Source organism: Mytilus trossulus, chromosome 3, assembly GCF_036588685.1.
Source record: "Mytilus trossulus isolate FHL-02 chromosome 3, PNRI_Mtr1.1.1.hap1, whole genome shotgun sequence".
NCBI classification, from domain to species: Eukaryota; Metazoa; Mollusca; class Bivalvia; order Mytilida; family Mytilidae; genus Mytilus; species Mytilus trossulus.
In genome coordinates this window covers 52016326-52031794 of record NC_086375.1, presented here as the reverse complement: position 1 = coordinate 52031794, position 15469 = coordinate 52016326, and the positions used below count along the sequence as shown (strand labels likewise).

The following is a 15469-nucleotide window of genomic DNA, read 5'->3' as shown; positions in this document are numbered from 1 at the left end:
ATTATTATTATTATTATTATTATTATTATTATTATTATTATTATTATTATTATCATTATTATGTAAAGGTTAAAAGCATATTGCCAAATATTTTACGGCCACTTGATACAAAAATGACCATTATTGTATACTTGTATAATTACTCTTAGAAAAACATGACTTATATATAAAAAAGAAGATGTGGCATGATTGCCAATGAGACAACTATCCACAAAAGACTAAAATGACACAAACATTACAAGTCACTTCAAAAATATCATCGTATTTTCAACGTTTACAAGCAGCGGTAGATATCGCTTCCAAAACATGACCTGTTTGATACTAAATTGAATTACAAGAGTTCATCTCAGGTATAGTGAGGTCCGTATTGTTTCCTTTGTCAGGCTCTTATTGTTTAATTTTGTATTTTCGTCATTTAAAAAACCCTTTCCTTGAGTTTGAGAACCATGATTAAAATAAATGATAATGAAATGTAAAATATACACGATTTCTAAATAGTAGAATAGTACATGCATTGATGTGTGCATGCGGCCAAATAATACCGGCGATGATTTCAAAATATATTCAGCAGTCATTTCTGTGATTACAAAAGAAAATTTCCAAACAAAAAAAGTAACGAGGCCTTAGTGTTTTTGTTAATTCTTGCGCACAACAAAATAATACTGCATTCTATTATTGTAAATTTCGCTGTTTCCGGCTGTACAATACGGTATGCTATTTAGTGCTTTCAGCTCTTCAGGAATATTATCAGCATTGTCATATATCAATTTAACTCTATCTATGTTGATTGGATCAGCAAAATATTTTCTTTTCAAATATTCAAAATCAACTACTTGTTTGAATTTCTGAATCGTAAAATCTTCTGTTATATATATGAAGATATGACGAGACGATCTCAAGATAATGTCTTGTTGTTCCTTTGAAGCATTTTCAGGGAATTTTTCAATGGTAGCGCCTGCGTCATATTTTTTATTCAATAATTCTAAATGTTGAATGTATCTCTCTACAGAGTTATCAAACTCAACACTCATAACAGTAATGTCCCTAACCGGAGATGCAGTATATTCAGCTCCTGAAACAAATGTCAAAAATTAAACAAAAACAAAATATTATTAAAATTACTTAGACTTCATATAGAAACCTTCAAGATAGAACGAACAGGGGGAAACATTATCAATTGAGTGTATCTATTCTCCGAACATGAATTAAAGGATTGCAGAATAACAGTTAAATTTGTCCGTATCTTGAACTAAATCTAAAAAAGTGATAATATTGACCGACAATCTTTAGTTTTTTTCACAGTATGTTTTGAAGATCTGTATTTCTAGTAATTTTTTGTATTTTTTTCCGTTTTAGTGTTGAATGTTCATTAGGTCTCCACTTTTTCTCTCATTGATACGAAGCGCATTCTGGATTATTACATATATATATTACAGCTATGCGATTTTCCATTGTTAGGTACAGCTAGCTTTTCATGACATTCTTTTTATTTTGATAGAGGATTGGTGCGTACAGGGAAGCCTCTGAAACAAGGGTTCCAAGTGGTAAAGGTCACAAATTTTCTTTCGTTAGTTAAGCGCACACCTTCACGACTTGTTTGAAAATAACAATAGCCTTGTCTACTTTTCATCGATTGTTATATAAGCAAATGAGAACAAGACGAAAGAAAATATCTTTGAATGTAAGCATATTCGTTAACAAACTTAAACAGAGTACCTCTAATACGTGTAATTCTATATGTTTTATTTTACTATTACCGTGTATGTCCTTTGAATCATTTGACCATAAACATTTCTCATCGTTTTCTACTGAAAAAAAAAAACAAAACATATAAACTAAGATACAAGTGCAGTTAACTGCTTGTATGATAATTGAATCTGTATTCGTTTCTTAATAGTTTGCTTGTATCCAACACGGACCTCGAAGTTTTGTATTATATATTCGGTGGCTGTATCTTTTACAACTTCTTTACTTTTGTGTTTTGTTTATAAAACCATTTCGCAACAATATTTTGTAGTTTTCTAGATACATAATTGGATGAATTAATACACTGTTTATTCCTTTCAAATGCTTAAATATTCAGTACGACATAGTATAGTTTTAGTGTAATTTAAAAATGTAGATTATTTACCCGTTTTAACTATTACTTATAAATCGTATGTTCGACTCATTTTGTACATTTTATTGTGTATACAGTTTATAAAATCGTTTCAACAGTTTCTTAAATATTTGGTACGGTTTCTAAAATCGATTTTCAAAAAAACAAATTTTTTTACGAACTTAAATTAATTTCTTGGGTCTGAAGCATTTTTCTTTGGAGTTCACCAGAAACGACCGAAAGATGTAATAAATATAACGAATTTTTAATCTTACTTAAATCTGTTTTTAAAATTTCCCCACAGTTAAATAAAGGCAACAGTAGTATACCGCTATTAAAATTTGAAAACTTAAAGTGACAAAACCCCATTACAAGTTTAATATATATATTATATATTGGAGAGTGGAAGATATTGCATGGTTTTTAATCAAGTAAGAAACCCTGTAACAGGCCGTTCACAATTAGAAATACCAAGTTATCAGGCAGTATAAAATCGTTTAATCGAAAACAAACAAATGATGTACACAAAGGTTATCTCAGAATGCCATTTCATAAAAGTGGTTTTAGCTATTTGGTTGCCACAAAATGCTGATCAAAATGACCAACTTGAAACTTTGTATATATTGCCTTCAAGCTTTGGGCCTATTATTCTATTCCCAAATTTCACTATTAGAATTTGGTTGACGATTGTACACAGTATTGGTAATCGGTTGAATTAAGTTTTGATTGAATGTAGTGTACAATGAAGTTGTGGTCACACCAACTTAAAACTTACACACCTGTTAGATGTAAACTTTTCATAAATAAATTCAAATTTACTTAATATCTAAATGAGATATTCTATGCAGGGTAATGTTTAATGTACCCATATTATTGTTTTTCATAAAATTTCTAAATCCTTTATTTTAATCCGTATCTAACAACACAAAGAAAATGACAACTGAAGTAGATGTTTTCATTCATTCTGAAAAAGCATATGCAGTTAATAATGAAAGTAAAAAACTATGAAAAACAGTAGCCTTTAGTTTACCACCTCTTGGTAACAGTCTTCTGCTTGATCCTGCGTTGTGTTTCTTTGGATTAACACCATTTTCGTCTAAATGGTTTAATATGGACGTTTCTAAGGATGTTAAAATACTTGGTCCTGAAATGGCTAAATATTAAACATAAACGTAACAAAAGTAAAATCCATTATACATAAACATTTGATCTCAGCAAAACGTATAAAATTTTATTAAAAATTAAACTTTACTAGAAGGTCCGTATTCAATTGCAAATAATGTCATTTTGTAATTTCAAGAAAAATATAAAAAATCAGATATATTCAATAATTAAAAGATGTACTTTAAACCTTTCAAACTAATATCCTGAGCATGAGTTAAATCATGAGTTAAATCCTGTAATATCGATGTCATAAAAAGTAATATTTCACCCTTTCGAATTTCCCTGTCTCGTTTCTTTTTGGGTTCAATCGATTTAATCATTTTGTTATTCTCTTAATTGTTATTTTCTAACACTATGAGTTCAGAAAATAGGTAAACTTACTACTTCATGGAAACCAAGATACCAGGCATTGTGCTTTCCTCATTATGATGTTTTGATTAACTTTTAAAAGGTGGATTTTAGAAATATGATGTAGTTAATTTCTTTTATTATGCCCTTTTGTTGATTCAATAAACGTCTCATTTGCTTGATGAAAAATGAAAAAAATATAAATACAAATTACACTTTAACATCATTTCAACCAATCCAATTAAAATAAACGGAGAGAAGTAAGTAAATATGTACCTGTGGTATCTGGCGCAATGACACGCGTACCCATTCTGCGTCCTTGATCAGACTCTTAAAAATAAAGAAAAGAATACATTATAAGTCTTTTTATTAAAAAAAAACTATTTACAATACACTAAGCATCCCCTCCTACACAAAACAAGTATACGACAAGAATACTTGACATTAAATTTTATTGTTGCCATTTGGACAATATGTGCAACTTAAAACATCCAACACAACAAAATAGTTCCGTAACTATGATATAGTTATACACCTTCAGCCACTTGGATTTTTGTTTGCTTAACATTCATAATTTCTTAATACTGATTTCTGTGATTAAAGATAAACTTTGAAGGAAAGCTGATATGTAAAGTGAATAGCATGACAACATTCATAACGACTTCATATCATTCTGCAGGTGTTTACAAAAGATTTGATGAGACAAATTTCCTGTTTATAAAACTTTGATTTTTTTTGAAAAAACTGAGGATTTTCTTATCCCATGAATAGATTACCCTAGCCTTATTGGGCACAACTCTTTTTTGAATTGTTTGGTCCTAAATGCTTTTCACCTTTGTACTTGTTTGGCTTTATATTTATTTTGATTTGAGCGTCACTAATGAGTCGTATGTAGACGAAACGCGCGTCTGGTGTTTTGAATTATAATCCTGGTACCTTTGAAATTTTTTTAAACATTTTAACTTTTTTTTTTGAACTTTCCCAGAACAGACATAAGCCGATGACGACTTTTCAGGAATAACAGAACAAGACATTTATCTGTAATTATGAACGTTTACATTACGATTGTGCAGTAGATATATCATAAATCTATCCATTGCACACTTTTTGTAGAGGTTACGCCGTGAATCTGGATGATTAATGAGATAATTGATGAACACACTATAAGTCAAGATTAAGAGGAATGAGAAAGTTGTCAATATAAGTAGGAATTACCATTGCTATGTAATGTAAACTTATTAACAGGTGAAAGGGTTAAATACTTGAATGACACTGTTCCTGAACCAGAACCTAAATTATCCAAGGATGTAACCAATAGAATAGCGTCTGATGACTTTTAATGGATTATAGAGAAAACTAAAATTGAAAAAATGAGAAAAATGGTAATGTCTTGACTATTGCTATTCTGTCACGATATTGAGAGAGTATTAGCTATGTTTAAAGAGCGACTTTAGAGGGTAAAAGAGTATTTAGCAATCGAAATGAATGCATCACAAATTTTGTTTAACTATGTTTTCAAACGACTTATCAAATTATGCTCATGTTAAAGGCCATGGAATGACTGATATAATTAAATTTCTGTTATTTGTTCCCATTGGAAATAATACCACATCTTTTATAACTATGACATTGAGATGAAGGCCAGAAGAAACATGTAAAGCATGTAAATCTTACGATCTTTTCATTAACCGAATGTAATTGACCTTCTACTAATATTAGATATGAGAAAGGAACAAAATACCGAACACTGAACGTTGGTTATCAAAGAATGAATGACAGGTCAGGTGAACGATTATAGTTTGCAATCATTCTTTTAAAAAAATGGATAAACAATGGATAAACAAACAACGAAACAAACGATTCGTGGACCAGTATTAGGATATCGATGATTTTCATCCACATAGAAGTTTATAGAAATAGATAAAAATCAGTCTCTTAAAGGTTCTCTATCAGAAATAAATTCTATGACCCTAATTTTTACTCTACAAAAGAGCTTAATATGTTGATATTATTACTATTAGCAAGAAATATATGGATTTAAAACCCTTATGTGAAAGCAGTGGGTCTTTATCGTCCAAAAAATTTAAACGATAATTGTACTGTCATGTTTCCCAGTTAACCAATATTATATCATTACTATACTTAGTGCCCATTTCTAACATATATGGACAATGTTACATTATATATATAAAGCAAATTTACAGAACCCAACAATGTGAGTTCTGTAAATTTGGTTTTGCAAATTTTTTGTTCTTCCCTCGCCGGGATTCGAACTCATGCTACTGAGATATTGTGACACCATATCGCCTGCACTGTAACCGGGGCGCTTGACCATACGACAAGTGATGGTGATACATGGCTGTATATATATATATATATACATATAAATTTCTGAAGAAGCATGTCTAGAAGCGACTTAGGGAAAGGGCTAAATGTTGCTATTAGTGGTGTTTAAAATAATTATAAACCATGGCTAATGAGGAATGATAAACAACACAGATACTGTTGTAAATTTAAATGTATTGGAGCTATTTAGGCTCATGAAAACCCCTGATTTAGATACTTAGTAAAAAAGGAAATTCACGGTTGATTTCTTATATATGAACAACAAGAAGAATGGCACATATGGAGCAGGATCTGCTTACCATTCGAGAGTACTTGGGATCACCCCAGCTTTTTGTTTGATTCGTTCTGCTCAATTTTTGGTTTTCTATGCTATGTTGAATATGCTGTTGTTTATCATTTAATTTAAAAAAAATTGACCTCACACTGTCTGTTTGTTTTCATCTCGTATGAATTTGCATGTCCCTTTGATGTACTTCGCTCTCTTTCACTGGTGATTCAATAGCATTTATAAAAAAACCTGACATAACTGACATTATCTTAAACATTCCGAACTACGGTTAATTACTGCTACATCAGTGTTATTTGATCTCGTGCATTTTAAACATGTATCTAACAGAAACGACCTCACTCTTTCTTACAGGACACCATATCTATAGTAATAATCTCATGATGCAAATATACTTGTTTAAAGCAAAAATTGTATATTATAGTCACATAATAGAATTATAAACAAGCCATTTGGAGTTGCTTCATTTTTTGTTTTATTTTGAAATTTTAGAATATCTTCCATGTGAGATACGAAAATTGTTTATTTATATATTTACCAGGTATAAGATCGTTCGATTCATTGGATGGATGTTCTTCGTTGGTGGTCATTGTATGACATCTATTTTCTGCATTTGCTGGTGTTTCTGTATTAACAACTTTGTTTGACATATGCTTAGAACATTCTATAAATAATTGAGTAATCATACTGTAAAACGATTAATAAGAACCTTGTTTTCCAGGTTACAAATCGTCAAATGACATTTAAAGAATTCCTCTACATTTTTTTCTTTTCTTTTAATCAAATTTCAAATACGGTTTTTGTAATTCTTAGTGTTAATTTTATAGGCTGTATATTTTGATGTTGAATTTTCTTTGTCGTCCTGTAATTGAAATTGATGCTTCAACTTTAAAAGAATATTTCTTTTGAGTGATGTAATTTGAATGTTCGATCGTAATATTTTCAACCTTGGTTCAATATTTTGCAAGCCATCCAGCTCTTTCTAGGCTATTAATTAACTAATGTTAGATCCGAATCATTTCTACGAATATCACTAGTTAAAATTACAGCTTGAATACCGTGTATTTTTCATTTGCTGTTAGTAGACGTAATACACAGTTAGTAGTGGCGTTATGTCACTTTGTAAAAATATCCCGACGATGAAATTTCATTTGGACAACAAATGAAGAAACTGATGATGACCCTCATTAACATATAGAAAGTTGTCATTGTGGGCATTCGTTTTTGGTTACACCAATGGAGGTATGTTCTTTATATTTAAGACCTGGGGTGGTGTTCTCGAAAGTATCCTAAGATTCGTTCTAAGTCATGCCTAAGATCAATTTTAGGATTGACTTAGGATCGTCTTTGAACACTCTTAAGTTGTGTCTCGAAGCTATCCCAGACTCATCCTATGTTAAGACGTTCTAAACATATCATAAGTACGAAATTTTAAAAAGTTGAAGTAATTTTAAAAAAAAACATCTATTAAAGACGAAACCAATTAATAAAATTGTTTTACGAAATTTTACAATAACATGTATTTAATTAAATGCATGATTTCAAATTTAATCATAAAAATTAACAAAAAGGGTTGTAATTTAAACTGGATACAATGTGTTTTGAAATGAGAATTTGAAAATCGTAATTTTTATTGTATCCTGAAACACGAAGTTCAAAGTTTAAAACCCTGCACACAATTTCTTTATAAAATTATATCAATTTATAGTCGATGGTGCGCTTCATTTCATTATCATTTCAACGAAAACAGTTTAGCCAAAAGCATGCACTAAGTGAGGATGAAGATTGGATGATCTTAGGACTCTAACTATGTGTCCGAAAGTTAGGAATATAAATGCGATATATCCTAAGTTAATGCCTCGTTCACACGTACCTTTAAATCGAATTGAATATCAATCGAATGCGAATCGAATTCGCTAATCGCGTTCACATACTCTTCTTTTTTAAATCGAATTGGCTAATTCGAATTAAGTAATTCGTATTAGAAATACGTTTTTGTTAATCCGATTTAAAAGTGAACGTTGTTATCACAGTAAAGCGAGTTTTGCGCGCATTCCAATTTGAATTATAATTGACGTTAGTGCGTTAAACGTTTCAAATGCGAATTAAACTAATTCGAATTAGTTAATGCGAATCGAATTCGAATAACGTTTGAACTCAGCATTAGAGAACTTCGAGAACACGACTTAAGACAAAAACTTGTCATAAGTTGGTCTTAGGACATGTCATAGTCCTAAGATAGCTTCGTGCACACCACCCCTGATCACTTTGTTAGGCCACTTGTCTAAATGTCATTTGTTAAGATAGTCAGTAAGATGAATTAGGTCCACAGTGTACAATCGTCATAATACGGACATTACTGACAACATATATTTATATATCGTATTAATTTACTAGCACATTGTGTTACTTATAAGTGACCAACTACCTTATGTATTCTCAAAGTCTACAACTTTTAACCATCCATTTGTTTTTTCTACCTTGAGACATAAGTAAACTCTGCCAATTTGTCCAATTTTTTTTTGAACGATTGTTTTTTTAATTCTCCTCATCTTACAATAAAGATTCATTATTGATAAAATAAAACGATCAAATTTTCAATTATTCCAAACAACTACGGTTTTTTAGCACTAAGACACGCAGGCCTTTGATTTTGTTTTTGAAATTTTGGTCAGGGAAATAACAGTGTTTTTTCGATTGTGTTGTTAATTGGTAGCGTAAGATTTTGTCAGTTTCAATAGAATTTAAATTCTTAAACCCCTTTTTGAATTTTCCTGGCAGTACGGTATTTAATGTTACACTTTTCGCTTTATAAACGATGCCCTTCATAAAAAAAATCAAGGGTTGGTGACTTAATAAAAAGCAAATTTCTTTTCGAATTTGTTATAATAGAAAAAACAGATATAGTTTTGTCTGCCTCTAATTATTATTTGTATCTATCAAATAAGTTAATGCAAGAGGAAATACACTTAAGTAATGATTTCAATATATATAACGACATTAAGCTGCATTATCGTACTATCATACTATTATTCATACCGATTTCCACACGCTAAGCAATTGTATCTAGAAGAACATACATCGGGTATTCGTCAGACCACGAGTATTTTAGGGATGTATAATTTTTCTATATACTAGTACCTTGTTCAGTACAAAACATTTTTCTCAGCCACAAAGCAGTCATGCATTCGTAATTCCATATAAACAAGACAGTCATTAACACTGAAATAAAAAAAATGTTTTGGTAGAATGATATGTATTTTTGTATGCGCTAATGAATTTTACATATGAAAATAGCACTTGGTAATCTGAAAACTACTAAAAATGTTTATATTTACGTACTTTAAAATGGTTTTGAAAATACTTTCTTGTGTTTTGAGGCGGCAAAATAAACGAAGCACTAGATAAATTCCGTCACATAATCTATACACTAGTGTTTTTTTCCAATTGAAAAATGTGCACTGCAAAAACAAAACCCTTCGGTTGCATTATCCATATACATTGTATCGATATAAACCAAGTTGCTTCTTATCTAAACGATCGAAAACAATGGTTGATACTTGTGTGTTCTTCTAATTATGATATAAAACCACTGGTCAATGACATTGTGATGGAGATTTCCTTCTAACATGACATGAATTATCATTGATAAAGTCAACTACATGTATATATATATATATCAACTGTTTACAATTGTTTTGTTTCTTCTCTCGAAATACTGAATATGTTCTTTTCCCGGGAATACGTTCGCTGTATTTGTAAAACCTTTTAGAATTTGGGACATCAATATGTTTATCTCCTTACTTTATTTGCAATTTTATTTATGTTTGTTTCGAGGATAAAAGGGGTCCTCTGTAGACGAGAAGCATGTTTGGTGAATGTTATTTTGTTGCTGGAAATTATGATAAGGTAAGACTCCTGATATTTGATAAGGTCACAAAATTAAGATGATATATACAACAAGGTGGTCGAGAGGTCTAAATAGTTACTACTGTAACCACAAGTCAGTCAACACTAAGTTTGTTAGTTTGATCCCCGCTTGTTTTGAATTAAATTTATTAGGATTGTCAGTTTCCCTATCGAAGGTCGGTGGTTTTCTCCGGGCATTCCGGCTCCCTCCACCGATAAAAACTGTCACGAATTCAAAATAGCATAAATGCAGTGCTTAAAAGTGTCGATAAACATAAAAAATTACTACAAGGTTATTGTTTAAATCATAATCGTATGTCGTAAATGCATTATAAATTTGTCAAACCTTTTTATTTCTCCATGAAATAGCATAATGTTGATCGCTACGTATCCATTTTCAGTAAGGGTATGTATTTAGCAAATTTAAAATATAAGAAAAAGGTTTGAATGCCGGATGTCTCACCTGCTAACTCTATTAAAAATGACCAAAGTACCCTCTTTTATCCATAGCGTTTTTACCATGTGATTTTTGGGAAAGCATTAAAAAAAATCATGTAAAGCAATATATTCCCTTCTTTTAGCAGAGTAAGGAATACAATTTGAACAAACATATATCCCCTTTTATTGATATGCATTGATCTATTCTGCCACAACTATTACGGTAGTCATGTCTTGTCACTAAAAGAACTGTAATACACTAATGAGTGAAACAACTCTTGTGACATATTTTACATTTAAGAACGTAAAAAAGCTTTTAACATTTTTTATCCAACTTACAAAAGCATACGATGCATATGACAATTGTCCTTAGAAGTCCAATGTACCAGTTTCGTTGTTTTTCATAAGTCTGTTCGTCTGAAGCAGTATGATAATATAATATTAAGATATTCAAAATAAATATTTTCCTATCAGTTTTTCAAGAACACATATTTTTTATTAGTCAAACCTTAATTGATGATTTTATACAATAACTTATATCTTTGTATACTTATCACGTTTCCATAAAATTATGGCAAGATACTGAAGCGTAACAATTAGTGTTGCACGCATCCTGACTAAGAAATTCCTAGGATAATGCATTTTCATTTTCTTTTGACGTAATGTCAGACAAAGAAGGAAGATCAGAAAAAAGGGTGCGTTGCTAGTAAAGCTGTGTTTAACTTAACTTACACTGACAACAGCTCGAAGAACATTTTTGTCGTCTTTATCCTGATAAAACGGAAAACAGATTTTCCAAAGACATGAAACTGTGCCTAGATGACAATTTTCGACATAGTTCAGTAATAAATTTGGAACACGATGACCGTCTTCGTCTCATAAAGACATTGCTTTCAGATCAATTTATCCTTTTAACGTTGTAACTAATTAGCCCAGTAGACAGCACTTAGGTGTTGACATGAATATCAATTATATGGTCATTTTTATAATTTTCCTGTTACAAAACTTGAATTTTTCGAAAAACTAAGGATTCTTATCCCTGGAATGAATAAATAACCATAGCCGTATTTGGCACAACTTTTTGAATTTTGGGTCCTCATTACTCTTAAACTTTTTACTTGTTTGGCTTGATACGTATTTTGATTTGAGCGTCACTGATGAGTCTTATGTTGACGAAATGCACGTCTGGCGTATTAAATTATAATCCTGATACCTTTGATAACTATCATAGCATGATCAAGAACATGAAAATGACAAAATCAAAAGCCCAAATACACCAAACGAATAGACAACCACTGTCATATTCCTGACTTGGTACCTGCATTATTATTATGCAGAAAATGGTGGATTTAACCTGGTTTTATAGTTAGATAAACATCTCACTTGAATGACAGTTGCATACAATTACATTTGTTTTAACAACAACATGTGGACAAAACATACAGACATAATAAGTAAAAATAGGGGTACAGCAGAAACAATTGTGTTATAATCTTGATCACTATAAAAACAAATAAATATGTAACAAAAATCACAAAAAGAATCCAGTTTATTGAAATTCTCTAAAAGCCAAATGCAAGCATACAGCGCGAATTCTTGTCAATATGAAAAACTAAAATTAACTCTTCCTATGATACGGTTGAAAAAATACTGGTGATCAACAGTTATTTTTTTATAACAATTGTTCAGATTAAAGAAATTTGTTAAAGTATGGTGGAAGAAATATACATGTTAAAACGCGATGTTTTACGTTAAGCATTTGTCTAGATAATTGCATTAGAAGCTCGTGAAACTGAAATATAAAAAGTCCAATCTTTGCTGTGTATTGATCAACAAAAATGGACAAATTATGTTCATACAAAATGTAAAGACATTTCGGGTCTTCAATATTTTGAAGTGCCACACAGTCCTTACAATGTAGCATGTTACAATTTCCCACAATTTACTTATTTTTCTCATTGTAAGTTTTAGAGTACACTTGTCTGCTCTTGTCATATGAAAATTCAAAACAGAAATATTTTATTTTCGTGAATATATCAATATAAAAGTTTTTCTGTGCAGTTAAACAATAAAGATATATATTCTTATAAAGTAGGCATCTCTTTACTATATTTAAAAAAAACTTTTTTAAGAAAAGGTCTTCTAGATTTTTTGAACATGTATTTGCGATGTTCTCAATCTAATCACATTCAATGTTTTCAACGTGATAATATCCGTTTGATTTTGCTTTCTAACTCAATTTCAAAAGAACTAATCTTCGCTGCTCATAAATCGATTCCTTTGGATGTGTTACCCTGATTTTCTCTGTTTTATCTGCATACTATAATTTTCCAGAGAAGTACACAGTAAGTAAAACACATAAATTGAAATTATTACTTCAGTATTCGCATGTCAACATTTAAACCAATGTTAATCATTTTTAAATCAGCTGTACTTCTGGTCTTCTATTAAAAGAGAGACATGGTCAATTTAATTGTAAGTTTTTTTGTGTTTTTTTTTATTGTTCACCAGAACGCTGTCCCGTGAATTTAAAATTGCTTAAATGAGACACTAATTAAAATGATATAGATGAGACTAGAACTCCTATTGCATACGTATAACTTGAAGCCTTCTTTTGGGATTCAACTTGAATATTAGTTTTCATTTATCCGATTTTGTATTATTACCACCGATATGTTTTAAGATACCGTGTTACCAACTGATTGGTCACTAGGCATTTGCAAGCTCGACAATCAGGGCTGTTGCAATCCGATAACGCAGCAAAACTAACTTACCATGAATTTCAGGTTTACTTGTAATGTCCTGCGATTCTTGAGTCATTCTTCTGAAATAACAGAGCATATAAACATAATTTTCAAAATTTTTTACAAGAAATCAGTTACTATATACAAAAAAAAAAAAACCACCATGTTTTAGTAACTAATGATAAGTATGATCCGATTCAGAAAATGATATACATTTTTATGTATCCAGTTGAACAACACTCGAATGAATACAGGACAGTCTAAGCTTTCTCACGGTTTTAGCCATTTGAAAACGAAGGAGAAATGAAGAAGTTTAGGAATTTTTTTAAGTTTTGCTAATTAAAGTGGGACCATATAGATGCAAAAATATAATATATTTTATATTTTATATAAAACAAATTTCAAGCAAGAAGATATTACATAGAAAGGGGAGAAATATGATAAATGATAACCATAGTGTTTTGTCATTACTAATTGGACATACAAGTATACCTGCATCAAAAGATAGTAAATAGTTATCAAAGTTACCAGGCTTATAATTTGAGTCGCCGGACGCATGGCTCGTCTAAATTAGTCTCGCTAGTGACGCTCATATCAATATATGTTGAAAGCCAAACAAGTATAAAGTTAAACGGCATTCAACTCATAAGTCTACAAGAAACTACCAATGTCATTGCCAAAAAAAGGTGAACGCATTAAAGACACACAACAGCCGACAAAACATATCATAAGACTGAGCAACGCGAACTCTAGCAAAACAGGGTGATTATTAAGTTAAGGAGTCTTGTATGTGGTAAAATTGGCGCACATGAACTTTTGCTGGTAATAATTCACAGATTTATAATCCAGATAAACATTACTCACAAATAAGACGTAAAAAGTAAAATCACCAAAATACTGAACTCCGAGAATAATTTAAAACGGGGAGTCCCTTATCAAAATTAATGTCAAAATCAAATGATAAAAAACATCATACGAATGGACAACGATTGTCATATTCCTGACTTGGTACAGACATTTTCAAATGTAGAAAATGGTGGATTGAGCCTGGTTTTATAGCGCTTAACATTTCACTTGTATGACAGTCGCTTCAAATTCCATAATATTTACAACGATGCGTGAACAAATGAGACATTTTGTTTAACATTGTCATTTCGCGGCCTTTCATAGCTGACTATGCGGTATGGGACCTGCTTATTGTTGAAGGAAGTACGGTGACCTATAGATATTATTTTTGTGTCATTTTGGTCTCTTGTGGACAGTTCTCTCATTGGCAATCATACACTTCTTTTTTTTTTTTTTTTATATATATCTAATAGATACAATTTTCCATATATGGGTACAGCAGTCATCACTGTGTCACAATCTTAAAATAAACAAATATTTAACAAAGAAGCACAAAAAGCATCTATTACATTTAACAACCAAATTCATTGCTTCGCGTGTTTTACGTCAGAAAAATCAACATCACACAGGAACACAAATAACCGATCTGAAAGTATGTGCAGTTATTGAAACATTAGGCCAATTACAAATCAATGTTAGAACCTTTCTAAAATGGTCGATATTCGATTTTTGATTTTCGATTTAGAAATTATTGAAAAATTACGGTTTTGATTCAGTGGGCAAACATGGCCTTAGATGGATTAAATTATTATTGTTAGGTCTTTTTTGGTTACATAGCTCTTTAACTGGTTTAGTTTTTATAAATCCTTGGCTTTTAATTATTCGGCCTTGAGCGGTCCGGATGAACGCATATCCCGAACGTGCTTGACAGTTATAAAAATGTTGGTTTTAATTATAGCACAGATATAAACAATATTCAAAGGTTTTATCACTCTGTTGTCTGTTTAAATCTGTATTGAAAAAAATGACCAATAAGTTGAGAAGCTAAAAGAGAAGGAATATCTTGTTATTTGTCCGTGGCTTTCTATCACATTAACATCTAAGGGTTGCTTATATCTAATAAAAAACTATTTAGCATTTCTGCTTTTCATTTTCAATGGCGGTTTCTTTTTATAACATACAAAAAAGTTACCCTTTATAACTCCCAAATACAGTAATATATAATTTGTGATCCCATTTATTCGAAAATATTTCATTAACAAATTACAAAATTGTAAAATGAGCATAACC

General features: G+C 30.7%; 1 protein-coding gene across 5 annotated transcripts in view; it reads right to left on the bottom strand.

Annotated features, from left to right (window-relative positions):
• Window positions 1-15469, bottom strand: part of LOC134711787 (uncharacterized) — a 33694-nt gene continuing 18225 nt past the window's right edge. For 3 of the 5 annotated variants that reach the window (XM_063572663.1, XM_063572665.1, XM_063572664.1), the window contains 8 exons: window positions 13364-13413; window positions 10929-11006; window positions 9384-9464; window positions 6781-6906; window positions 3887-3940; window positions 3132-3251; window positions 1758-1808; window positions 1-1072 (listed from right to left, as the gene is read on the bottom strand). In XM_063572663.1, coding sequence (XP_063428733.1) covers window positions 636-1072; window positions 1758-1808; window positions 3132-3251; window positions 3887-3940; window positions 6781-6906; window positions 9384-9464; window positions 10929-11006; window positions 13364-13413 — 997 coding nt within the window. In that variant the 3' untranslated portion in view covers window positions 1-635. The remainder of the gene's footprint in view (window positions 1073-1757; window positions 1809-3131; window positions 3252-3886; window positions 3941-6780; window positions 6907-9383; window positions 9465-10928; window positions 11007-13363; window positions 13414-15469) is intronic. The other 2 variants (XM_063572667.1, XM_063572668.1) reach the window with 2 other exon arrangements.